The following is a 27911-nucleotide window of genomic DNA, read 5'->3' as shown; positions in this document are numbered from 1 at the left end:
ATAAATCATTTCTATTGTTGGTGTTTGGTTCAGATAGATATAAAAAACGTAATCAAATTAATATGCTAACTTTATCTTTATAATATATTAATTTAAATTTAAATTGAAATTAAATATTAAAAATTTATATCAAAATTTTAAATAATGTCAAAATTTTAAATATATATTTTTTAAAAAAATAAAACTTTGAAGTTGAGTGGATAATTCAAAATATAAAACTAAATTTTGATTTATTCAAATTCAAATTACAATTTAAATTTTAATTTGAATCCATAAATTTAATTTAAGTTTTAAATATAATTTGAATAGAACTTTATATAAATTAAAATTTATAAGTTAGATTCAAAATACTTGATTAAATATTAATTTTTAATTCAAATTCAAATTAAAATTTAAAATTTAAAATTTAATTTCTAAATTTAAACTCATATTTTAATTTAAAAAGTTAAAAAAATAAATTTAATCCGAATAAATATCCATTCTGTCCGAATTCAACTTCTAATCCGGCCTTTTAGGCCGGATTGGAAAAAAAAGTGAATGGGGGATTCCCATTCCACTCGGGAATCGGAATCGGAATGGAACTGGGGGATTCCCATTCCACTCAGGAATCGGAATCAGAATGAGACTCCCGCATACCAAACATCCACAAACGGATTCACCTATTCCGATTTCGATTCCATGGTAAAAAAGAAACGAACCAAACACGCCCTTAATCTAAATTTATAAAATATAAATTCAAATATAACATAAATATATATATATATATATATATATATATATAGAGAGAGAGAGAGAGAGAGAGAGAGAGAGAGAGAGAGAGAGAGAGTTGGACTGGGCTACTATTAGTAGGCAAATTCCATTGTTACTACAATTTTTAGCCTTTGGATCAACTCTTTTCATTATTTCTAACCATTGCATTAAATACTATAACCCAGTGGGGACCACTCAACTCTAACCGATAATATCATCCTAACCCTACAATTTTTCATCCAAGGGTTAAAAACTTGATAGCAAAAAGAGCGTTTTACTATTAATAGTATTCCAGCCTAATTTTATATATATATATATATATATATATATATATATATATATATATATATATATATATATATTAAGTCTCCTGTACTTTCGAAAGTACGGAGACTTCCGTGCTTGTAAGTTGTTTTCGATGATAGGAAATCTGATTCGACGATCTGCTCCGTTAAATATAATCTACTCTATTGGAACTATTTAGCAACCAAATTTTATAATTTTCGACATCATTTACTAAGCGATCAAAAGGTATCAAAAATGACTATTTTAACTGCCGATGTGGCACGTTTTTAAGTTCAACGGTGTAGAAGTATTCAAATTAGATGAAAATTTAATAGAAAATTCTACTTAATATCAATAGCAAGACCAATACTTTTGATTTGAAATTTGAGTCCTTTATCGCTGTTTTTTATGAGATTTTTATTTTTAGCCGTTTATTTTGAGGCTACTCGTTTACTAGACAAACGAAGTCAAAAAATTATGAAATTTGGTTTCTAGGTAGTTCTAATAGCGTAGATCATGTCTAACGGAACCGATCACCGAATTGGATGTTCCATTATTGAAAACAACTTACAAGTACGGATGCTTCCGTACTTTCGAAAGCATAGGAGACTAGCTATATATATATATATATATAATCAATTTGGGTTTAGGTCGGGTTTTGATTCGAGTTGGGTACTACAGTTAAAATCCATACCCGAATTCAAATCCGTCAGATTTTTATTTTTGATATCTATATCTGAAACTATATCCATTTAGTATCAGATAAATTACTCTTCAGATTTAGATTTTTTCGACAGACAGCGAAAATATAATATTCGAATCCGAACTCAACTATCAAACCCGAAATCCGAACTCAAACCCGAATATGGCGGATCTTAAAAATCCATATACAAATTCGAATCCGACCAAAAATCTAATACCCGAACCCGAAAACACGAACCTGACACAACTATTTTTCTTTACAATATTTCAAAATATATTACATTTAATCTAAATTTATAAAATATTAATTTAAATATAACATCAAATATTTATATATATATAGAGAGAGAGAGAGAGAGCTAGTCTCCTATACTATTTATAGTACCGGGGCTCTAGTATTATAATATCGTTTTCGATATTCGGGTGTTCAAATCAATGATCCACACCGTCAAAACTGATTTAGGATATTTAAAGTTTTTAAAAATAAAATTTTATATTTTTTCGACATAGTTTACTTTATGATCAAAACCATTTCAAAATTGTCAATTTTCAATGGCTATTATGACGAGTTTGGAGTTTAACGGTGTACAAGAATCTAAATTTCTTCAAATTTTGATAGAACATACTTTAAACTATCTAGATTAAGGTTAACATTCTTGATCTTGAATTTAAAAGTCCTATACTTAAATTTTAAAGATTATTCAATTTCTACCGTCCATTTTGACATAATTTATTACTAGTAAACGATGTCGAACTAAAATTTTGATTGCTAAGAACTTCATTTATCCAGATCATATTTACAGGTGTGGATCGTTAATTTAAACACCCTAAGATCGAAAACAAGATTATAGTACCCGAAGCTGCAGTACTATAGATAGCATAGTAGCCTAATTATAATATATATATATATTATATATATATAATATATATATATATATATATATATATAGAGTTGGACTGGGCTACTATTAGTAGCAAAATTTCATTATTGCTACAGTTTTTAGCCTTTGGATTAACTCTTTTCATTATTTTCTAACCATTGGATTAAATACTATAACCAGTGGGGACCACTCAACCCTAGGGACCACTCAACTCTAATCGACTTAATATCATTCTGACCCTACAATTTTTCATCCAAGGGTTAAAACTTGATAGCGAAAAATCATTTTCTACTTAATAGTATTCCAGCCTATTATATATATATTATATATATATAGAGTAGGCTGTATACTATCAGTAGCACGGAGGCCTCCGTGCTACCAAGTGGTTTTCATGATGCGGCTTTCAAATCGACGATCGGCTCCTGTAGACTTGATCTACACTATTAAAAGTATTTGGAAACAAAATTTCATAATTTTTCGACATCATTTGGCTAGTGATCAAAAAAAGGTTCCAAAAATTAACAATTTTAATGGTAGATTGATGCGTTTTTAGGTTCAACGTTTAGAAGTATCCAAATTAGATGAAAATTTAATAGAAAATTCTATTAACATCAATAGCGAAGACCAATACTTCCGATTTGAATTTTGAATTCTTTATCACTGTTTTTATGAGATTTTCATTTTCAGCCGTTCATTTTTAGACTACTCGTTTGAAAGGTAATAATGCTGAAAAAATTATGAAATTTAGTTTCCAAATACTTTAATAGTGTAGATCAAGTCTACGGAGTCGATCGTCGATTTAGAAGCCGCATCATTGAAAACAACTTGGTAGCACGGAGCCTCCGTGCTACCGATGTATATCCAGCCTAGCTCTATATACTATATTATAATATATATAATATATATATATATATATATATATATATATATAATATATATATATATATAGTTAGCTTTTTAAGAATACTATCGATAACAAATCAGGCACTTTTGCCACCTATTTGTTTTCGATGATAAAGCCTCCAAATTGATGATCGGCATCGTTGAATATGATCTATACATTTGAAGTATTTAGAATCAAATTTCATATAGTTTCGATATTGTTCTCTTACTCATCGAGTGACACAAAGATGAACGGCTGAAATGAATATTTTTAAAAAAAGATGATAGGAGTCTTGTAATCAAGATCAAGAGTATAGATCTTGTTTTAATATCGTTTTAAAGAATTTTCTAACAAAAATTCAATTGATTGGATATCTTTACGCCGTTAAACGAGAAACGCCTCATATCGGCCATTAAAATTACAAATTTGAAACCCTTTGATCATCAGGCAAATGATGTCGAAAAGATTTGAAATTTGATTTCTAAACAATTCAAGTGTATAGATCATGTTCAACGGTGCAGATCGTCGATTTTGAGGCTCCATCACGAAAACAAATGGCGTGGCAAAAGTGGGATTGCTATCCGATAGTATTACAGCTCAACGTATATATATATATATATATGAGCATAGGTCGGTATATTTTCGGTAGCACGGAGGCTTCGTTGCTATCAAGTTTTTTTCAATGATGCGGCTTTCAATCGACGATCGATTCCGTTTGATTTGGTCTACACTATTGAAATTATTGGAAACTAAATTTCATAATTTTTCGACATCATTTGGCTAGTGATCAAAAGGTCTCAAATTGACAATTTTCGATTCGTTTGATTTGGTCTACACTATTGAAATTATTTGAAAATAAATTTCATAATTTTTCTGACATCATTTGGCTAGTGATCAAAGGTCTCAAAATGACAAATTTTAATGGTAGATTGATGCGTGTGAATTTAACGGTGTAAAACAATCTAAATCTGATGAAATTTTTATAGAAAATTTTTCACTATTGAGTAAAGATCAATACCTCTGATCTTAAATTAAGTATTTTATTATCATTTTTTATAAGATTTTTATTTCCAGCGTTCATTTTTAGACTACTCATTTGATAGTAAATGATGCTGAAAAATTATGAAATTAGTTCAAATATTTTTAATATGTGTAGATCAGTCTAATGGAAGCCAATCGTCGATTTGGAAGCGCGTATCATTGAAAACAAGTTGGTAACACGGAGGCCCGATATAATACCAGCCAAGCTGTATATATATATATATATATATAATCAATTTGGGTTCGGGTGGGTTTTGATTCGAGTCTACCGTCCCTGCGGAGGAGAGAGAGAGAGAGAGAGAGAGAGGAGAGAGTAGGGTTTTTAGCACTATCCCTCTCCCACACAATCCCTTTCTTTGAAGCCCCACTGGCACACAACCAACCAATCCACCCAACCACCACACTCCTCCTGACTCCCCTTTCTTGTTGCTTCTCATCCATGGCTGGTCTCTTTGCCCTACACTCCTTGCTGCTCTCTCTTGGGCTATTACTACTAGCAGTGCAACCAATGGAGGTCTAAATCTTAGGGTTAGGGGTTTCAGGGTCTAGGAGGGTTTTGTGGGGCTGCAGTGGAAGCACGGGAAGGGGTGGTCCATCATGTGTGTTGGTGGGATCAAGGGTGGATTCCCTCCTCTGATGTTTCCTCCTGGGCCATCTGGTAGGGCCTTCATGGTTGGAGAATCACCTCTGTAAGAACCCCTCTCTCTCTCTCTCTCTCTCTCTCTCTCTCTCTTATAATATATATATATATATATATATATATATATATATATATGTACAATGTTTGTGAGGGTTTGTGGACAAGAACATAATCTAGTTAATAAACTAATGACACTTATGAACTTAATTTATGACACTGAGGAAGTGAAGTAGAAATGCAAAAGGAGGTATTGAGATGAAAAATTTTACCTATTTTTTGAGTGATTAAGAGCCTTTTTTAATTAAATTTAAATACTTATAATATCTTATGAGATGAGATTTTAACTTGATTTGATCTGTTTGGATGAGTATGAATATTTGATTGGAGAGAGAGAGAAGATCTTATTATATATACATATACATGCATGTTGAATTAGTCGTAGTTTTTTAAGACTTGTGAAAGAGTAGGCTTATGCTCTTCAAATACTCTTTCACAGAGTGTTCTTTTTCTAGGGTGAGAAAAAGCCACAAATTCGCCTACTTTAGCGCGAATTGAGATCACCTCATGAACTTTAAAAGATGACATGAAATCGTCTGAACAATATGTTATGTACCGGACAAAAGAAAGAGAAAGAAGATTGTTCGGACGGTTTTATGTTGTTTTCGAAGTTCGGAAGTTCAAGGATGTGTGAGGCACTTTCTTTTTCCCCCTTTAATTTATTTATTATCATTTTTGTTAATTTCAGAGGATTTTACTCGAGATGTCTGGTAGCATTTTAATGTAACTTTTAATGCTTCTGATGTGGACTTATTTTCTCCTTCCAGAATTATGAATAAGCCAAATAGAACAAGAAACATAGGAAGTGCACTGTGCACAACGTAATAATCTACTTCTAAGTGATATAGTTTTAGGCATCAAGTTCACAACTTTGAACAAAGCTTATTGGCCTTTTCTACTGATTATACTGTTATATGAAAAATCTTATTATGAGCATAACCTATCAATATTTAATGTCCCCCCCCCCTCATTCACAAATGAACTTGCTGGTGATTGACCTGCCCTGTTCTTACAATCCCTAGTTGCGCGTCTCCCAAGGCCCAACAATTAGGTCTAGTTTGAGAGTGCGGTGGCCATACTGATATAAAATGTTAAAACACCGTTCTCTGACCGTTTAAGCTTTTGGAGAATAATGATTGTTCCACATTCCCCCACGCCGTCGGGCTCCTGGGGAGCCACCGCGTTGTTGACCTCTAGCATTCTCCGTCGGTGGCGGAGGGTTGGCCCCTCGGTAGTCTGAGGATGGCAGAGATGGAGAAAGGAATGAGGCGTTGGACATCCTTAGAGTTTCTTTTGGTGGTCGAGTACGAAGATAATGTTCTCTAACAGCTTTAGGTTTTGGGGAACAACGGTTGTTTCACATTCTTTAGCAGTCCAAATACACCCCCTTTCTACTTTAGGGGGTCAAAAAAAATTCGAAAGTGCTTTCGGGTTTTCCTCCTCCGACGATGCGATGAATTAGTGGTGGTAACTGCCCTCATCTTATAACATCGGAGGAGGAAAGCTCTAAAGTGCTTTTGGAGTTCTTCGTCCCTCTTGAGCATCAAAGTGGGTGTATTTCGGCAATGCATTTCCAACTTACGCTTTAGTCCCACATCCTATCAAGTTAAAAGAAAAAGGCGTATCCACTAAATGAAGAGCTCTGAACTCGCGTCATTTTGATCGGACTTGACTTCATGTGGTATAAAATTTTTAGGGCGAAGAGGCTCAAAAATGTATACCACACCTACACAGGTATATAAATATGGGTGTCTAAACTAATAGTGTCTCAATTGAGTTGAGTTTCTTGAATTAATATGGGTTGTTCTTGACTTTACATGATACTGATTTGAGATTGCATTAGATTTATACGTCAAAGTTATCTGGCAGATACTAGGAATGGTGTATAATTAGTTAACACTCGCAAATAATTCATAAACAAATCAACCAAGGTGCTGAACTCTACGTGCGAGATCTATTTTGCTGAAAAGCCAGATAAAAACCCTATGGGAAATATCTAATTAAGGATGTGATTTGTCGCATTTTCTTTTTGTTTTGTCATTTAGCTGTATCAAGATTCTTGGTAGGACCAAGTTGAGACACTTACATATTGATGTTTGTTTGCTACATAGTTGAGCCATAGCTTTCGGCTTATTTGCTGCCGCTTATAAATTAGCTTATATCGAGTTGAAGGCTATATATATCTCGTCCGTTTGTTTTGGCATCCAGGATTGGATTGGAAGGTCGAAGATAATAGAGTTTAGCAACTCGGATGCATATCTAGAGAAACTCGCGGAACTTAATTACCGAATCCACCTTAGAGGTTGAGATTGAATGGGATTGTAATTGGACTGTGGATTCGAGCTGCGGAACTCTCCCTTTCCCGCAACATTGCTCTCGTCGTTGTATCCTTCCTATCCAATCTTGAATGCCAAAGGGGGACTACAAAAACCAATTCTAAACACTTATATTTTTGTGTAAAAGAGTTTGCTCCGTTGATTGTCGTTGAGATCGAGCAGGTATGGCTTGTTTTGGTCACAAACTTAGAAATCGAGAGTCATGATCTTATCTCAGATATCCCTTGTGTGCCTCTAACCCTCGCTCGAATCCGTAGAAGTTGCGTGCGGAACCACTCAATATTTTATAATTTTATTGAGCATTTGAACTTCATTCTCGGCAGGGTTCGCGTACTCCGCGTCACGCGACAGCATCGTAGAGCTGCGGACCCGCGACGAGTTCGAGTCCTGCGACCTAACCAACCCGATCAGGCTCTACACAGGCGGGCTCGACAAGGTGAGGCTCGAAGAAGAGGGGACCCGTTACTTCACGAGCAGCAAGCCCGAGAACTGCCGAAACGGGCTCAAGTTGCACGTCGATGTGGCGAACCGACCCGAGTCTAGTGAGCCCAAGAAGGCGGTCGAACCGGCCGTTACTCGGGCAATCGCAGAGGGGCCCAAGCCGTCAGGCTCGGCCGGTTTGAAGGCATACTGGCTAGTGTGGTTTGCTGTGGGTCTTCTTAGCAGCATGAGCTTGTTTGCTTGAAAGTTGGTTCTAGCTGCTGCTGCTGCTGCTGCTGCTGCTGCTGCTGCTTATGTTTTGTAGCTCTATGATAACAACATCAAGTTGACCCAAAACATTTTTAGGGTGTTATGTTTTTGGCTTAGTTGGTTTTGTTTGAACAATAATGGTATTGTAAAAGCTATATATGCTTACTCTATTTAGGCTTAAATTTGCTGTGTTTATTGCCTACTCTATTTATTAGGGTTACTCAACACAGTATATAAAAAATTTGGAGCATTGTGAATAAATTATTAGTAAGTGGTGGGATATTCATAGTTACTTTCTCATACTTTGGTTTCTCATAAAATATAAAAAAAAGCTAAAATATAGAAAATTTTCTATAAATACTCATTTTCTTTATTTTGGCTAAATTATAGATTTTTTTTTTATAAATATCTATTTTTTCACTTTTTCTCTTTAATTTTTAAAAATTTATAGAATATTTTTGATATAAATTATAAAAAATAAACGAAATAGTAATGGAATCAAGAATTAAATAAATACATCCAACTTAAAATTTTAAATATATATATATATATTTTAAAAGAAGTTTAAAAATATAAAAGGCTACATTACATAAAACCCTCCTATAAATATTCGCTTTTTACTTTCATTTCCTGATTTTTAAAAGCTTATATTATGTTCTCTTAAAATTTTAAAAAATATTTTTTAAGATACAACATTAAGCCATTTATGGAGAAAAAAATGATCAAATTATCTTTACTTTTTCTATAAGAAAAAAAAAAATTAATATATTTTTATTATTTTGAAAAATATTTTTAGTATAAATTATAAAAAATGGACGAAATAACGATAAAATCCTAACAAATGGAGGCTAAATGCAACAACTCGAACTTGAAATGTCGACGGAATAAAATATAAAAAATATAAAAATATATTTAAAAATTACTTTTTATTTATATAATAATAAACAAGAATAATTTAATTATGTTACTTTCTTCGTTAACACTGTAATAAGTAAATTATATTATAAAGGTTTTGGAATGTCACAAAACAAAGGTGAGAAATTGTGAATTTATTTATAAAGAATTTTATGTATTTTAAACTAAAAAAAAAAAAAAATCCAAAAAAAATGAGCGCCACCACCGCGAAGCTACTCCGCCGCCTCTTCTCGTCGGCGCCGCTCCCTCCGCCGCCGCGCGCCGCCCCCCTCCGCCGCGTCGTGGTGACAGGTATCCAAAACCCTAATCCCCTCCAAAACCCTAATCCTCTTCTCGGTCTCCACCGTCCCCATCGCATCTGATCCAACGAGCAATGAAAAAGTAGGGTTGGGAGCGGTGACTCCGCTGGGGTGCGGGGTGGGTCCCGCGTGGCGCGCCCTCGTGGAGGGGCGGTGCGGGGTGCGGGCGCTGGCGCCGTCCGATCTCCGGATGGACGGCTTCGATGAGGCCGCGGTGGCGCACACCTACGACCAGCTCCCCTCCAAGGTCGCCGCCGCGGTCCCCCGCGGCAAGGAGGAGGGGGAGTTCGATGAGGATGCGTGGATCCAATCCAAGGTTTAAACGACATCTCACTAGGGTTTTTGTTTGATACTTGGATAGTTGAGCCTTCCTTTCGTTTTAAGTTTCACTAAAAATGGTTAATTAGGTTTAGGGTTTGAGGCTTAGTCGTTTATGATAAGGGTTTAGGGTTTCGGGAAATGGGATTTTATTTCTTTCAATCTAAAGTTCTGTTTTTTGGGAGCAATATAAGGTGAAAGATGGGATTTTGGATTGGGAACAAGAAATCATAGGGGTTTTTTTTTTTTTTGATACTTTAATATAGGTCTTGGGTTATTTGTTTGTTCTACTGTTTCTGTGAGCACGATGAGAAATTTTGAGACCTGAGTTTTGTCTTTTTCAATGTAATTCCTGATTTGGAGAGCAGTGTAAGGTGAAAAAGGGAATTTTGGAGTTAGGGTTTTGTTTATTGCATCAGTTTGATTCTTCCATGCTTTTGCTATTAGCATCCATGCTGGAACAGTTGTTCTTAGAGAAGTCATTACTGCAGTCATTCTTCTTCACTCTCTTGCAATGTTTAATACTAATCTAGATTGGGTTTTTGTGTGGAATTGTTAATGATATGTTTCATATGTTTTTCGCCTGCTGTAGTTCATTGTTGGGGTTTGGAGGCAACATTTCAGTCACATCTAAGGGGCCGTTTGGTTAGATGTAATTACAAATGCAGTGTAGTTGGAGATACATACAGTTGGAAATACAGTAGTTATAACTACATACATCATGTTTGGTTGGGTGTAGTAGAAGCGCTGCAACTATAAATAATTTGTTTGGTTGCATGTAGTTGAGAAATAATTTTTAAAATTTTATTATATATGATGGTGATATTACCTCCAATGTAAAAAAAAATTATTTTTTGTTTAAAAAATATTTAAAGAGATAAGGTTACTTTTTATTTAAAGTTATTTTCTCCAACTGCTGCAGTTGGACCTCCTCCTGCAGTTCCTACTGCAGTAGTTAGAGTTAAATATATCAAACCAAACACCAAATTTGCATTTGCATTCAATTACAACCGCCATGCAGTTGCAACTACATGCAACCAAACGGCCCCTAAATGTTGTTATGGGTGCTCCAGAATCTCCTTTGTAATAATAACTGCATTAAGTTGTTTCATTCTTCTTGTACTTCCCTTACCTAAATTGTATTATTATTAGCCATTTCTTGGCATGTGCTGTTTTCTATGTCTAGATATTGTTAACCGACTGTCTAGGCAACTCATGGGTTTTAGTGCCGGCTGCCTAGTCATGATATCTGATTTTCTTTTTGCTACTCGAATTACTCATTATATGGTTTTTTTTTTTTTTAATTGCAACGTCCTGGATGCATGATGGACTAATATGCCATAGTAAATGACTTGCTTAATGTGATTCATTTATTAGAAATTCACCACTCACTCTCTTTCTAAGTTCTTGTAATGTTTAAATCAATGGACTCTCTACGTCTATAACATTGTTTCTGACCTTTTAACTATTATTAACTACTTAGGGTCATATGATGTGTGATGTGTCATATATGTTTAAGTGAAAGTGAATTGGTTATTTTCTTCCTCTGACAATCACAACAGTGAATGCTTGCCTTATGATTCCACAGATATCGCCAATTCACCCTGATTATACGTTTTCTTATGTTGATTGATTGAATTTTGTGCCCAGGATAATAAATCTGTAGCCAGATTTATAGCATATGCGCTATGCGCAACTGATGAGGCTCTTAGAGATGCAAACTGGTTACCAACTGAAGTTGAAAAGAAAGAAAGAACGGTAGTTATCTACTTTCGAGGAAACGTGGAAGTACGGTTCATTTTCACTTTTTTTTTGGTACACTAATTTGAGAAACACCAGGGTGTTTCAATTGGTGGGGGAATTGGAAGCATCCCAGACATTTTAGATGCGTCACAACTGATTTGTGAAAAGGTGTTTTTTCTCTTCTTGTCGCAAGATTATGTTTCTCGTTTGCTCTTTGTGCAAAGTATAGTTTCTTGCCTATTTGGGATCATTACCGCACTCGTGATATTGGTGGATAATATTATGTTCTTCACTTCGTGAACACAGCGTTTACGTCGGCTTAGCCCATACTTCATCCCTAGGATATTGATCAACATGGCATCGGGGCATGTCAGCATGAAGTATGGATTCCAAGTGAGTTTACAATCAAGCTTATTCATTGAATAGTTTTGTCTAATTTATAAAATGTGCTTTGAAATTGGTAATATATGTTATTCTAGAAAGGGCATATCTTTTAATTTAGGGTCCAAACCATGCTGCTGTGACAGCCTGTGCCACTGGGGCCCACTCTATTGGCGATGCCGCAAGGATGATTCAATTTGGAGATGCGGATGTTATGATTGCTGGAGGAACCGAGTCCAGCATTGATGCTCTATCAATTGCTGGTTTTTCTAGGCAAGTGTCGCTGGTTCAGCTTGTCTAAAACTCTTATCCCTCTATGCCCTTCTTTTCCCACTTTGCTACAATTGCTTCTAGAAATCTTTACTTTAGTATAGCTCCCTCCTTCGCTTTTCTTCCCTTCCATCAACTTTCTTTTTTTTCTTTTTACATGAAGCTGCTTCGTTGAGGTTCTGCTAGGTAACCAACAGAATGATATTCAGAGCTCTGTAAACACCATCAATTTTAGTAGCAAGATTGATTGTTGTAAATTTGTCACACAGCAATAAAATCCTTTGTTCTACATCACTTCTCTGCCTTTCCATGTTCTTCTGTCGGTATTATATGCAAGTATTGGGGAATTATTTCGGCCTGCTGCTTTACAATGTGCTTCTTGCTTATGTAGGTTGAGGGCATTGAGTACAAAGTACAATTCTCTCCCTCAAGTTTCTTCTCGACCATTTGATTGCGGTAGAGATGGATTCGTGTAAGCTTTGCCTTCTTGTTGCTCTTCATCTTTATTGGTTATATTGTATTTTTTTATATGTTATAATTTGTACAAAAACATCATGGCTAACCAGGATTGGTGAAGGTTCCGGTGTCATGGTGTTGGAGGTGAGTTCTGAGAAAGATTTCTTTCTTTTTCGTTCCTGTTGTTGTTATTTAGTCTTGATTACTTGATTTTATCTCCTATTTGGAAAGTCTCTAAACTGTACCGTCTGGTTGGTTGCTTTCTATATTCTTTATCATATAAAATGATTATCAGGGGCTATATTAGGGCATCAGAAATAAATGGGATTGGCTTTTGTTGGTTGGACTTTTGACAACATATGCATGTAGTTGAAGTGTCTAAAAGGTCCAACGGAAGGAGATTTACGATGTTACTGGAGCAGAGAGTTTTACGGGCTGAATTAGAACACGATGCTCATATCAAATAGAGCCCATTTGACCTGACTATAGCTTTTGTAGAATTGCTGTTTAAGTATAGTTGTTCGAAAAAGTACTACCGATTTTTTCATTAGAATGGCCCTTTTTGATACAACTTCCAATTGCGGCAGAACAGAAGCTTATGATTAGAGCTTCTATTTTCGGGCTCAGAAAATCATTTTGGCTTTCTGCTGCTGCAAAAACTCTGTGATTTATGTTTGCCAAACATTTGATGGCTGCTTCTTGGATTACGAAAACCTGCTACATGCCAGACCAAATCGGCACATTAGCCAAGAGAAGCAGATCGTATTAAACTTATTGTTAGTGTCCTTTTCTATGTTCTTCTGTTTTTCTTTGTGGCAAGTTTCCTCTCGTAATGTTTTGTCCTTCCTTGCGAACGAACTTGCATATCTGCCCTCGTAAAAAGTCACTTGATCATGCAAAGGAACGAGGAGCGAAAATTTATGCAGAAGTCCGAGGATATGGAATGTCCGGTATCCTTCTATTTCAAATAAAAAGTTTAGATTGTTCTACCATTTCTCAGTCCCTTGATTTGTGATCTTATGAACTTGATTCTGTTAGGCGACGCTCATCACATAACTCAACCACAGAGTGACGGAAAGGGTGCTATTTTATCCATGAAGCGGGCATTAGAACAGGTATTATATTCTACTGCAGGAATCCTCTGCCTGTAACAATATAAGCCGCACAATTTCTATGCATATCTATCTAGCCTGAAGAAGTGATTCTATTACTTCAGATTTCTTTGGCATGTGTATTCGTTAAATCAACTTTCTCTTATTTAGTCCTTATATTTGCAGAACAATACTTGACAGCAATTTATTTCTCTCTAAATCTTAGATTACCATCATGTATCAAATATTGTGAACGATCAACTTTTGGGACTTTTGCGCAATGATTTTGGCCACAAGGCTTTTATGCCATACAAGTATATTTTAGCTGAAAACTGTAAAATAATAATAATAATAATGGACTTCTTTGTGCAAAATGGCCGTAACTTTTTCTTTTTGTTTTTGTTTTTTGTTTTTCTTTTTACTGTTGCATGTAAAAGTCCGGGCTTCATCCAAGTCAAGTAGATTACGTAAATGCTCATGCCACATCAACTCCTCTAGGTAAGATGCATAGCAGTTTCATGCTGTACAACAAAATAGTTTTACTGAGTGCTTTAAAGTTCTCTTTGTTGATTAAAATTGAGCCGAAGCAAAATTCGCTTATTGTTTGAGATGCCACTGTCTTTAGGTGACGCAGTAGAAGCCCATGCTATCATGTCGGTCTTCTCAGACCATGCAACATCAGGTGCTCTAGCGTTGTCCTCCACAAAGGTAGTGTTTGATGCCTCTACCCTTTTTTCCTTTAGCTCTGCAGTTGCGTGACGCGCTAATTTTTGAAATAATCTTTAGGGGGCTACTGGTCATCTACTTGGAGCAGCCGGGTCTGTTGAAGCGATCTTCACTGTCCTAGCTATCCACCATGTATGTTCACTGAACAATCATCTCTCTCTCTCTCTCTCTCTCTCTCTCTCTCTCTTATTGGCGTGTTTTGTTTGTGTGCGTATTATCCATAAAGTATAAACCAAGATAAAATTATATAGATGCTTAAGTGTAACCTTAAGACTGAAATTTATTTGCAGGGGAAAAGGTTTTACAATTAGAAAGTAAGCCATTGATTGATATAAAGCTATAAAAAACATCGATACAATATATAAATAGAGAAATTTAGATAAATGCCAAATCGTTTATGATTCATATATCTCTGTGAAAACTGAATTTTCATGCATGCTCTTCCATAACTCTTGCACGTGTAGCCTTGTACCTACCAAATACCCCTCTTCAAAAAAAACCATTTGTAGTAGAACACCAACTCCTCGTGAATCGTACGAAGCAAATCATATATATATATATATATATATATATATGTGTGTGTGTGTGTGTGTGTGTGTGTGTGTGTGTGTGTGTGCACGCCCTCGTAACATTCAACCTTGAACGGTAATTTATTATTGAGCAAATAAAATATTATTTTCACGAAACATGCATATCTATGCTCGACTCATATTCTACCATTGATCGATCGAAGCTTCTTCAAGCTAAGTTGCTTCGCATGCCTTGTGACCCGCAACAAAACTATCTGTAGCAAATTCTCTTCTTTGTTTCTTTTACTACTTTTACGCTTTGCTCTTAAGGGCACCATGTTTGAAGTAATTTTAATTACGGCTTACTACGATGTGTTTGGTTTCAGGGGATTGCTCCTCCAACACTCAATCTCGAGAGACCGGACCCGGCTTTCGAAGGAGAATACATGCCCTTAAGCGCCGCGAAGACGATGCAAATACGAGCCGCGCTTTCCAACTCTTTTGGCTTCGGCGGGACCAATGCTTCTCTCTTGTTCTCCGCCCCGCCTTAGTGTGCAATGATTGGTCTATCGAGAAAGACGGAAATTAAACCTTACCATTCATCTGGTCCCAGGAATGGAACAAGAGATTGATTGATCTTCCTTTTCTTTTTCTCAAGAACAGTAAATGAAATTGATTGGAAGAACCTTTCCTGCCACTTTTGAGCTATTTCTTCATTTCTTGTGACAAATTTGACAAATTTGAATCTTTTTCAAGAGAGAGAGAGGAGAGTATCTGCGCTGTAATTTATGAGCATGTATTGTGAGCTCCAATTTTGAAAGCACATCAAAATCTCGGCGCTGGGTCTCGGTTGGTATTGTTGCTGTTTTTTCATTTTTTCGTGTGTTTAAATACAAATTTTGTATGGTTGATACGCACCAGTTGATGGCCAACAAGGGGTTGAATTGCACCGAAATTTTGGTGCTTGAACTTTTAATTTGGAAATTTGAAAATCCAAAATCCAAATATTTATAGTGATTTGCTTTAATCTTGTTATAAAGAAAAGAAAGAAAAAAAATGTTGGTTGTACTTGGCGTGTTTGCAAATTGTGATGCTCAGTCAATTTACAATTTTTTTCAGTCCAATAATCTAAGTTATAATTAGAGAAAGACTCTGAAACTAATTGGTAATATGAATTAAATTAAAAAGGAAATGTGGCATGTACTAAAAATATAAAATGACATCGAGGTTGATGGATTTATAACTTATAAAAAACTGATATTGATATATAGAGTTGGGATGGAAAATTTTTAATAATATTTAGGCTCTTTTACTACAAAGTTTATAATTTTTGGATGAAAAATTTTAGGATTAGCATGGTAGCGGTCCCCTAGGATTTAATAATAGTTGATGGAAAAGTATTGATCCAATGGTAAAAATAATCAAAGAAATAGATCTAACGGCTAAAAATCGGATAGTATCCACAGCTTAATTATGCCATTAATAGTATTTCAGCCTAACTCTTTATATATATATATATATAGAATTATGCTACTATACTATCAATAGTTCCAAGTCCTTGGTACTATTGAATTTTCGGCCGTTGGATGAAAAGATGTGCGGTTAGGATGATAGTGGTCCCCGGTTAAATTGATAGTGGTCCCCTAGGATTGAGTGAGTGGTTGGTTTAATATTATAATCTAACGGGTGGAACTGATCAGAGGGTAGATCTAACGGTAGAAAACTCAATAGTACCAAATGCTTGGTACTATCGATAGTATGGTAGCCGGACTATATATATATATATATATATATATATATATATATATATATACTAAATTATAGTAGTTTTTAAAAGTTTGAAATGCTAAATATTTTATTTTAATATTTTGGAAAAAAAAAGAGAAAAAGCAAACTTTGGGTAAAAGTTTTGGATTAGTGTGAAAATTTTTTAAATGTCCCTTACAATTATTATGGTATGGCGCACATTTCTTAAGTTGGTAATATTTCATATAATAAAATTTTAAATAAAAATCTATACGATATATAATTTGATGGTTCCTGTCATACAAGTGCGCATTTCCTCTCTGAATTAAGAGGTATCAGATCGAAAGCGGTAGATGTTCGGGGTGCTGTGAGCAGTGGTTCTGAGTTTAGATGAATGCAACTCTGCTCTGCCCCTCGATGCGAGTGCTCATCATCCGATGTAGTTAGCGAGAGGTATGTGCGCTTTCCTTCGTTCTCTCTACATGGTAGTCTCTTCATCTTTTCTTCTCTCATTCTCTCTCTTTCTCCCCTCTCCTTTCTCTCTATCATATCTTATAAGATCTCTTTCTCCCCCCTCCCCTCTCTCTTTTGTAGGATGATCCTAACTCTCACTTTCACAATTCTCTCTGTTTGATTTTTCAATCATATCATATCTCTCTTTCTCTCTCTCTTCTCTCATTCTCTTTCTCTCTCTCCTCCTCTCTTTTTATCATATCTTATAAGATCTCTTTCTCCCCCCTCCCCTCTCTCTTTTGTAGGATGATCCTAACTCTCACTTTCACAATTCTCTCTGTTTGATTTTTCAATCATATCATATCTCTCTTTCTCTCTCTCTTCTCTCATTCTCTTTCTCTCTCTCCTCCTCTCTTTTTATCATATCTTATAAGATCTCTTTCTATCCCCTCTTTTTTCTTTTTCTTTTTTTTCTCTTCTAGGTAATTATTATGCTCGAGAACCCTAACTTTCTCACAACTCTCTCTCTTTTAGATTTTTCTATCACAAAATTCAAAAGCACATAATTCTAAAATATTAAAATAAAAATAACAAAAAAAGGTTGAAAAACCTATTTCAAAATGGCTGATAGTTGAGATATGTTTATATATATTCATTTGACGCATAAACTCCTAATGTAGAGTTAGTAACTGTTATGATACAGAACTAATTTTAAAAGAATAAATTTAATATCTTTTGTTGTATGAAATATTCACATAAGTACAAATTAAATATATTTTATATTTAGATTTCTCATAATATATATATATATATATATATATACTCTAATAGGCATTTTGACTGTGCTTTTTAAGTTATAACTTTTTCAATCTTCAATTCTTAATAATTATATTATATTATATATATATATATATATATATATATATATATATATATATATATATATATATATTGATTAAAATAATAATTATTCACTGCAAAGTTCGGGTTCTATGTTAGTTTAACAAGATTTTTTTTTTCGTTTTTTAAGGAAAAATTTTAAATGCCACCCATATGGTTTTACACTTTTTCACTTTAGTACCCTATGATTTAAAGTGTATCACTTTCATACCCTATGATTTTATTTTTTCTTTTCGTTCTCCCTTCACTAATTTTTTTTCATTAAATCAGTGACAAAGATAAAACTAAAGGGTACTAAAATAAATATTCGATAAACTATAGTTGGGGTATCTAAAAATTTGTATATGATTTAACAAAAAGTTAACGAAGGGGGTGACAAAAAGAGAAAAATAAAATCACAGAGTATTAAATTAATACACTTTAAATCAAATGGTAGTAAAATTAAAAAGTGTAAAATTATAGTGATTGTATTTGAAGTTACAAGATGCTGTAACTTGTGAAGGTTTGGTAGGATTTGCAGAGGTTGTTGGAGTGGCATTCATGTAATTTTCTCCTGGAACTGTCACAGCTCATTAATTTTTTGATTAATTTATGCTACTATATTTTTATTTCAATTTTTTCTTTATATTTATTAGGCCAATTTGCATAAAAAATCCACTTATTTTGGGCTTTTGCAAAATCGGGCCACCTTTTTCATTTTTGCAGATTCGGTCCGCTTTTTCAGCAAACTGACCAAAATACCCTTATTACTTTTTCTCTTTCCTCTTTCTCTCTCTTCTTCGTTTCTCTCGTTCTTTTTTTTTTTCTCGCCGGTAGAGCGGAGGCGGCCTTTCACTCTCATGCTCTCGCCTTCGCCCTTGCCCTCGTCCATGCACCCCCACCTTCCTCACCTCCGACCCCGTTAAGGCCGCGCCGCGACTTTTTTTTTTTGCTTTTTTCTTTTCTTTTCTTCTCCGACTCTTCTCCACCGTCTCCGACGACGACGCCTCTCGCCCTTCCCCGCCCTTCTCATCTCTCCCTCTCCCTCATTTTCTGCCGCCTCCGACGACGATTTATCTTCGCCGGCGCCGACGTCGACACCGTAGAGGTCACTGCGGCGCTACAGCCTCGGAGCGGGGGGTCCTTAGCGGCGTCGTCACCGGCGCCGTAGCTGTTGGCAGAGAAGGTGACAAAAAAATTATAGAAAAAACAGAAAAAAAAATAAAGATAAAAAATTATATAAAAAGAAGGATGAAGATGAAATTACATCGTTAATTACAAAAAAAATTATAAGTTGCACTATTTAAGATGTAAACTGCTGCTTTAAGATAAAAATTATACTCTTTGAACGAAAATTATACTATTTTTTATCTTAAACTGCATCCTTTTAAGTGATATTTATACTGTTTCTCCTCTTGTTGCACTGTTTCTCCTGTTGTTGCACTATTTCTCCTCTTATTTACACAGAAATGGTGCAACAAGAGGAGAAACAGTGCAACAAGAGGAGAAACAGTATAAATATCTCTTAAAAGGGTGCAGTTTCTCCTCTTATTGCATTGTTTCTCCTCTTGTTGCACTATTTCTCCTATTGTTTACACAGAAATGGTGCAACAAGAGGAGAAACAGTGCAACAAGAGAAGAAACAGTAGATATATCTCTTAAAACAGTGCAGTTTCTCCTCTTGTTGCACTATTTCTCCTCTTGTTTACACAGAAATGGTGCAACAAGAGGAGAAACAGTATATATATCTCTTAAAACAGTGCAGTTTCTTCTCTTCTTGCACTGTTTCTCCTCTTGTTGCACTATTTCTCCTCTTATTTACACAGAAATGGTGCAACAAGAGGAGAAACAGTGCAACAAGAGGAGAAACAGTATAAATATCTCTTAAAAGGGTGCAGTTTCTCCTCTTATTGCATTGTTTCTCCTCTTGTTGCACTATTTCTCCTATTGTTTACACAGAAATGGTGCAACAAGAGGAGAAACAGTGCAACAAGAGAAGAAACAGTAGATATATCTCTTAAAACAGTGCAGTTTCTCCTCTTGTTGCACTATTTCTCCTCTTGTTTACACAGAAATGGTGCAACAAGAGGAGAAACAGTATATATATCTCTTAAAACAGTGCAGTTTCTTCTCTTCTTGCACTGTTTCTCCTCTTGTTGCACTATTTCTCCTCTTATTTACACAGAAATGGTGCAACAAGAGGAGAAACAGTATAAATATCTCTTAAAAGGGTGCAGTTTAAGATAAAAAATAGTGTAACAAGAGGAGAAATGGTGCAACAAGAGGAGAAACAGTGCAACTTTTGTTTAAAGAGTGTAACTTTCATCTTAATGGATGCAGTTTACATCTGAAAGAGTGTAATAAGAAGAGAAACAGTGTAAATATTTCTCAAAGAGTGTAATTTTCGTTTAAAGAGTGTAGTTTTCATCTTAAAGCTGCAGTTTACATCTTAAATAGTGCAACTTATAATTTTTTTTGCAGTTAACGATACAATTTGATGTTCATCCTTCTTTTTATATAATTTTTTATCTTTTTTTTTTTTTCTGTTTTTTCTATAATTTTTTTTTGTCACCTTCTCTGCCAACAGCCACGGTGCCGGCGACGACACCGCTAAGGACCCCCGCTCCGAGCCTGTAGCGCCGCAGTGACCTCCACGGTGTCGACGTCGGCGCCGGCGAAGATGCATCGTCGTCGGAGGCGGCAGAGAATGAGGGAGAGGGAGAGATGAGAAGGGCGGGGAAGGACGAGAAGGACGAGAGAGGCATCGTCGTCGGAGACGGTGGAGAAGAGTCGGAGAAGAAAAGAAAAGAAAAAAGAAAAAAAAAAAAAAGTCGTGGCGCGGCCTTAGCGGGGTTGGAGGCGAGGAAGGTGGGGGGTGCGTGGACGAGGGCAAGGGCGAGGGCGAGGGCGAGGGCTAGAGAATGAGGGTGAGAGGCGAGACGGACCGTTTCCGCCTCCGCTCTGCCGGCGAGAAAAAAAAAGAACGAGAGAAACGAAGAGGAGAGAGAAAGAGGAAAGAGAAAAAGTAAAAAGGGTATTTTGGTCAGTTTGCTGAAAAAGTGGACCGAATCTGCAAAAACGAAAACGGTGGCCCAGTTTTGCAAAAGCCCAAAATAAGTGGATTTTTTATGCAAATTGGCCTATTTATTATATCCACATAAATGTGTCAAATCATGAAGAGTAATTTTTCTTTATATTTATTGTACCTACATAAATGTGTCAAATCATGAAGAGTAATGCTCCACATATAGTAAGTTTATTTTGCATCCCTACCCCTCAAAGGTTTGATTTTTTACTTTCTCTCCCCAACAGGAGTATCTTTGCAAATATATTTTTCTATAAATATTTTTGACTTCTTCTATTGATAATCCTAATATACAAATAATTAAGATTTTTTAATATAATATTTATAAGATTACAGTAAGATGATGAATAAAAATAAAATAAAATAGTATATGAATTGTTTAGCTCGATGTAAGCATAAATACGATTAAATTAAAAATATATACCGCGAAAGATACAGTAATTTATCAACTGTAATTATAAATGCAGTACGTAGTTAAGATATATACGACTGAAAATATAGCAATTGTAAACGTATAGCTCTTATTTGATTGGATGTATTTGTAGAAGAAAAATAATTTTTGTTATAAAAATGATTAGGTAGGTAAATATATTTATCTGAAATTATTTTGTCCGACTATTGCAGATGAATTTTCTTATGTATTTTCAATCGTAACGTTCATATTCAAGTGAATGAAGCCAAATTTTATATTTGAATTTGTATAAAGGTTAAAATTTAGTGAGTACAAAAAAAATAAAAAGAGAAAAAAAGTCAAATACCACCCTTGTGGATTTGTACTTTCTCACTTTGGTACTCTTTGGTTTAAAATGTATCGATTTTGTATCCGTGGTTTTATTTTTTTTATTATCCCTTCCACTAATTTTTTTCATTAAATCGGTAATAAAATTAAAACTAAAGATACTAAAGTGAATATTCGATAAACCTAGGTAGGGTATCTGAAGTTTTTTGTATATAATTTAACAAAATGTTAACGAAGGAGTTGATGAAAAGAGAGAAACCACGGGATACTACATTGATACACTTTAAACCACATGATACAAAAGTGAGAAAGTGCGAAACCACATAAATGATATTTGTCCTAAAAAAATGATTCGCAATTAACCCATAAAAAAAAAAGGAAAGTTGAGAAGGCTATTTTAGAATGGCATAAGGTGAGGGGTCTCCATACATTTTTTTTCTTTTATTATTTATTTATTGCCATTCCATTTTGCACACTACCATCCACAACTACCTCGCATGATTAATAAAAGATTTTAAAAAATAAAAAATAAAAAATAAAATGATATGTTCACTCTTGGATTATGTAAGCACACAATATTTTATACTGAACTTCAACGTCTCTTTTGCTTTTTCTCGTGGTTAAATCTGAAAATAATATTATTAAAAATATCTTATCAAAAGATTAACGGTGGATCAATGAGTTGGGATGCAGATAGATTCACGTTGGTGGAGCTTCTGTGCCGATTCATCCTAATAAGGCGGTAAGTGATGGCTAAAAATAAGAAAAATAATAATTCTTCCTGAATTCCTTCCGTCAAAAAAAATGAAGCGGAAGGTGACGACATTTTCTTCTTTAGATTCATCCCGTTGCGTTAAAAATCTGTTTAGAATCTATTCTCGGCCCACACGAATTAATTCGTTTTGAATCTGCCTAACCCGCTAAGAAAACAGGGTGAAAAGTGGGGGATTCTTTTCGTTATGAAATTTGTCTCATTTGCTTTCTTGTTGATGGCGTGTGAGTCTCAAAAGTAAAAGAAAAAAATATAAGTAATAATTTAAACTTCCTAATTTTTATACAATATGTTCACTCTTAATTTCTACTTAACAAATTTTTTTTAAAAAAAATAAAATAATATATGCACTCATTATTAGTTTATCAACAGACGTCAGTTCATTTTAAACTTCAACTTCTTTTGTTATTATTATTATTTGTTAAATCCAATAATGTTGTGGTTTACCGCTTTGGTTTTACGTTCTACTTAGATTAAGGGTTTTTTTTTTTTTTTGTATTTAGCATCCTCAAATTTTTTTTTTCTACAAATAGTCCCACAAAATTTATATTTATAAGACTCGTCCTATCTTCGCAACGACAGTGTCGTACAAGCGCCATGTGGGCGTGACAGTAGGTTCAGTTGAATACGGTGAATCATTCACTATGTTTGGATACAGTGAATGGTTCACCATATTCTTCTTAAACCAGAAATTTTAAATATTACGTGATACTGTGATAAAAAATAATAGAACACGACACGGTGAATGATTCAGCACAGTGAATGATTCACCGTGTTCAACTTAACCTACCCGCCATTCACCCTCGCACGGTGCTCGCATGACGGTCACGTGGTGAACATAGGACCAATCTTACAAATATAAATTTTGTAAGATTATTTATATTTTTTGTTTTTGAGAAGACTAAATGTAAAAAAAAGTTCTAAAATTAATTTTTAGATAACTTAAAAAATTGAGAATCCCATAAAAGAAAAAAAAGAAAAAAACCATAACAAAGGGTAATAATAACAACTCCCACCTCAGTAGGAAAGAGCCTTAAATTACACACACACCTATAAATATAGAGAGAGAGAGAGAGAGAGACTCGTCTCTCTTAGGGGTGGAAACGAGCCGAGCTCGAGCGAGCTTACCTCAGCTCAAATTCGGCTTGAAATTAATTTCGAGCCTAAATTTAAGCTCAAGCTTGGATTGAAATTAATTCGAGCCGAGCTCGAGCGAGCCTAATTTCGAGTCGAGCGAGCTCGAGCCCCTAAACGAGCGCTTGAAATTCTCAAACATTTATCACGAATCAACGTAGTTTTAATTCGTATAAGAATATTATCTATATTGAACAAAATATGTCCAAATAGTTCCAAGTAAAATAATTATATACCAAATATAGTATTATAATATGAAAAAAAAAAAATTTATGAGTTGAATATCTAATTTTTCGCCTCACATGCTTTTCTTTCGCCTTCCATTCTATATTATATATTTTCATTTATCGGCAATCAAAAATAAAAAAGTATATAAGTAAATATTGGATTAAACTTATCCAATCATAATATAACACTAAAAATTAAAATTTTATTAAAAAATAAAATAATTTTTTTACCCTTTAAAATATTCTGTATAGTTTTTTCCCAAGCATCACAAGTTAATAGCAAGATAGAACGGTGGAATGGCTGTTACTTGGTAATTTGGAGAGCTTCCGGCTTGGCCACTTAGGGTGAGAGACAGAAAAAGAGAAAAGAGAGACAACATATTGAAAATTTAAAGCTCTGTGAAATAAATACAAGAAAGAAAAATTGTATACAATTTAGTGAAATTTTATCTTTTATTTGTCTATTGGTTTTGTTTTTATGGGCCAACAATATTTGGCCCCAAATTTTAACTAAACTCAAGATTATCCTCACTCAGCCTATATATAATAAATATAATGATATTCTATATATTTTTAATATACTATAATACGTAGCAACTACTATGCCTAATCGAACAATATAGAGAATATTATGTTTTCGAATTTTTTTTGACCGCCTTTCGATTAAGAATTGTATGGTGGCGATGATTGCACGTCGGCCCTAGATTAAATATATATTCCTAAATTAGGATTGAGTGTCCGCTAGCAAGATAATAATAGGTAATTGATCCAAAGATAAAAAGTGATTAAAGGGTTGATCTAAAGAATCAAAAAATCGAAAGCAGCCCAGATCCTCTATACTTTTGATAGGCATAGTAGCTCTACTATGATATACCTATACTATAACCTATAACTACTATATAATATATAGTATTTCGACCGCTTTTCGAGATTTTTCGAGCCTAAATTCGAACGAGGCCAGTAATACTGCAAGCTCGGCTTGAAATGAATTTCAGACGCGCTTTTTTTTTGTTCAAGCTCGGCTCATTTAAACTTCGAGTCCCCCGGAGGCTCGAAGCCGAGCCAATATCGAGTCGTAAGCGCCGAGTCGAACGCGAGCCCGCTTCGCTCATTTGCCAGCCCCTAGTCCTCTCATAACTCTATCATCCTCTCCTCCGCTCCTCTTTCGGTGTCATTTCTCTCTTCTCATCTAGAGAGGGGGGAGATTGGGGTGGATCGCCAGATTCGTTTCGTGAAGGTGCAATCGGTTTCGCACTTCCCGCCCGGAAAAGAAACCTCCCCCTATCGGGGTCTTCCGCCCCAAGGCGCCGCCCCGGAGGGGCGCGGCGAATGCGGCCGGCCCGGCGGCGAGGCCGGGGGTTGGCGATCGGAAGTTTCGTTGCTTCGAACCTCTTCCCGTGCCCCCCGCGGCGGGCTCTTTCGAACGGGCCCCCGAGCTTCAAGGGCTTTCCCGATTTGCTTTTCCTTCCAGGTCCCTGACCCCCCCCCCCCACAAAAAAACCTAAACCCCCTTTCTCTTCTCCTCTCCCCTTCTTTTTCTTTCTCTTCTTTCGTTTGCAATTTACGATTACATCAACTGTTTTTTTTTTTTTAATTTTTTTGGTAATTTTTGAGATTTTTTTTTTTTGGGAGAAATATAAAGTGCAGGACCTGGTATATGAAAGCAAGTGATGTTTGCCGTTTGAAATTTGCCATATATACTTGGTAAAATTTGGTTGTTAGAGTGACTATCTTTGAATTTCTTAATTTTTTTGGAATTAAGGGTTTTTACCAAAACAAATTGGAAAGTTTAATCAAAATTATGAATTCTAAATTTCTTTTTTTAGTAATTTTAACCTTGTTCTTAACGGTTTTAATGAACTTAAAATAGAACTCATTAAATTTGATAATCCTTTTAGTTAACTTTTAAAAGTTATTAAACACTAAGCAGAAGAATTTTTACAAGCTAAGAGGTAAAAAGAAAGTAAATTGAAAAAAAAGGGGTTGAAAAAGGGGACCCATTTTGAAAAAATTACCTCAAGTTGAAAGGGGGTCTTTCCATACGTTTTTACTGTTTTATACTTTCCCCTGGTTGTAATGCAGGGGAAAACCAACCCCAAAGTTGGGTTTGTTAAAACACGGGATTGTTAATGACATGGTTTGTCCCGAAAATTAACCATTTTTTGGGAACTCGGATGGGGGCCGCAAAGTTTGGCTTTCGCAGGTGCCCATTCTTAAACCATCCTTCTTTCTCAAAAAAAATAAAAAAAACGCAATTTTTTTTTTTTGAGAGAGAAAAAGAAAAGTAGAAGAAAAAAGGAAAAAGGATGGTCGAGAATGGCGCCTACGGAAAAAGCCCACGCGCCCGCCCCATCCGAAAGTGTTCCCCAAAATTGCTAAATTGGAACCCATGTCCATACAATTTTTTTTTGCCCTGTTGGTACATCCTTACACTCACTCCTATCCCCAAGGCCCATTGTAATTTCTATTTGTCGCCATTATTTTTTTTTTTTAATCTTAGTAAAAAAACCATTTTTGGAAATTTTTTTTTCAATCCTTAGATGGAGGGTGTAGACTTTTGCCAACCCTCCCCTTTTTTTGGGCGAAAAAACAAAGAAGCATTTTTTTCTTGTTTTGTAATTGACCACGATTATTGGTTTTGCCAAATGGACCAGTGTCTATCACCGGCCTGTTTTTGGCCAAAACCAAAGGCCCAAAATCTTCAACAAAGGGCCAGTTGGGGACGCTTTTGGCCCCCAAAAACTTTTAATAATGTTGTTAAGTTTTTTTTCCTCGAACTTTTTTTAGAATTGGTAGCAATTCAAGTTCGCCAACCCCAAAATTTTAAGTTGATAAGTTTGGATGCGTCCCTGATGTAAAAGTACACGTGAATTTATTATTTTTGAATGCATCGCCAATGCAACCAAGACTTACTTCAACTCCAACATTAGTTTGGAAAATTAACATTAATAAAGTCAACTTAATTGGGATTAAATAGACTTTGATTTTTCCTAATAATTTTCGAAAGTTTCGAGCTAGAAAAATTCAAAACAAATACTAGTTTCGAGAAAATGTGCATTTCCCTTTTTAAAGATTTGACAATCTGTTCATTTCGATTTTTGAAATTTCTGTTAACCTGAAAAACCAAACGCGCTGTTGGGTATCTTTACGTATCCTTTAAAATTTCAATGAATTTTAAGGATAATGTTTATTGGTTGTTTGTTGTTGTTATATTTTAATTATTTAATTTTTGGTGCCATGGCATGACAATAGAATTTTTCTTTTAGCGGTAAATTTTTAATTTGGGCAACATCTTGAATGCCAAAAGAAAAAAAAATATGATTTTTTGAGTTTTTTGCAGACCCGGTTCCACATACCCGCGGTCCAATGCAACAATTTTCCTCCACACAAAAAAAAATAACCCCCAGTATCTTTGGGGTATTCAACAGTAAGAAGTACCAATTAACGCAACCTACCCTGAAAAATAGAGTTTAAACTGGCGAAATTGCAAACCCAACTAATCCTTTTGAATTTTTTAAAATAGGTGAAAGGTTTTAACGTAAAAACGTTTGCGCGTGCCCTTCCCCTATATTTCTTTTTTCTCACCCACACCAACAACAAACTGAAAAGAAACCCGTCTTTTTTTGGCATAAAAGCCTTTTTGGTCTATGGACTTTGTTTTTCGGGGAATAAAATTTCTTGGATTTTCATTTTTTTTCTTGGAATTGGGAACTCTGTTGTTTTTGTCTTTAATCCTCTTGGAAAGAAATCAAAAAGTTGTTCCTGCCAGACAATTAAGGTTTTTTATTTAATATTCAAAGATAATTTTGCACTCAACCAAAAAAATTTAATCTTTCAGCAAACTGGAGGAATATTAGAATAGGTTAGGTTGAAACCAACGCCACGTGCAATTAACAGGTAAAC

At 34.9% G+C, this 27911-nt stretch overlaps 2 protein-coding genes across 3 annotated transcripts; both read left to right on the top strand.

Annotated features, from left to right (window-relative positions):
- On the top strand, positions 7883-8526 carry LOC109725221 (early nodulin-like protein 3; the record flags this gene model as incomplete). The annotated part of the gene is made up of 1 exon (XM_020254321.1): positions 7883-8526. A coding segment is annotated over one exon (378 nt), but the record flags the coding sequence as incomplete, so codon positions are not given.
- LOC109725007 (3-oxoacyl-[acyl-carrier-protein] synthase, mitochondrial) lies at positions 9322-15949 on the top strand. 2 transcript variants are annotated; one of them, XM_020254047.1, is made up of 14 exons: positions 9322-9471; positions 9566-9795; positions 11448-11555; positions 11637-11708; positions 11847-11933; positions 12043-12194; positions 12583-12663; positions 12758-12791; positions 13531-13597; positions 13686-13762; positions 14176-14236; positions 14364-14446; positions 14525-14596; positions 15360-15949. In XM_020254047.1, the coding sequence occupies exons 1-14, from the start codon at positions 9333-9335 to the stop codon at positions 15522-15524; spliced, it is 1428 nt and encodes a 475-aa protein (XP_020109636.1). In that variant the 5' UTR covers positions 9322-9332; the 3' UTR covers positions 15525-15949. The 2 variants fall into 2 exon arrangements, with proteins under 2 accessions (XP_020109636.1, XP_020109635.1); XM_020254046.1 differs by having other exon boundaries at positions 9563-9795.

The sequence above is a fragment of the Ananas comosus genome, linkage group 19, assembly GCF_001540865.1.
Source record: "Ananas comosus cultivar F153 linkage group 19, ASM154086v1, whole genome shotgun sequence".
NCBI lineage: Eukaryota > Viridiplantae > Streptophyta > Magnoliopsida > Poales > Bromeliaceae > Ananas > Ananas comosus.
This window is presented reverse-complemented; position numbering and strand designations above follow the sequence as displayed.

What these genes read in the sequence shown, in the direction of transcription:
- LOC109725007 (XM_020254046.1), top strand. Translation starts at nt 9,333, where the DNA reads ATGTATTTTAAACTAAAAAAAAAAAAAAATCCAAAAAAAATGAGCGCC. An exon ending in CCGCCGCGTCGTGGTGACAG is followed by an intron (nt 9,472 to 9,562) that starts GTATCCAAAACC and finishes GCAATGAAAAAG; the next exon opens with TAGGGTTGGGAGCGGTGACT. An exon ending in CTGTCCTAGCTATCCACCAT is followed by an intron (nt 14,597 to 15,359) that starts GTATGTTCACTG and finishes GTTTGGTTTCAG; the next exon opens with GGGATTGCTCCTCCAACACT.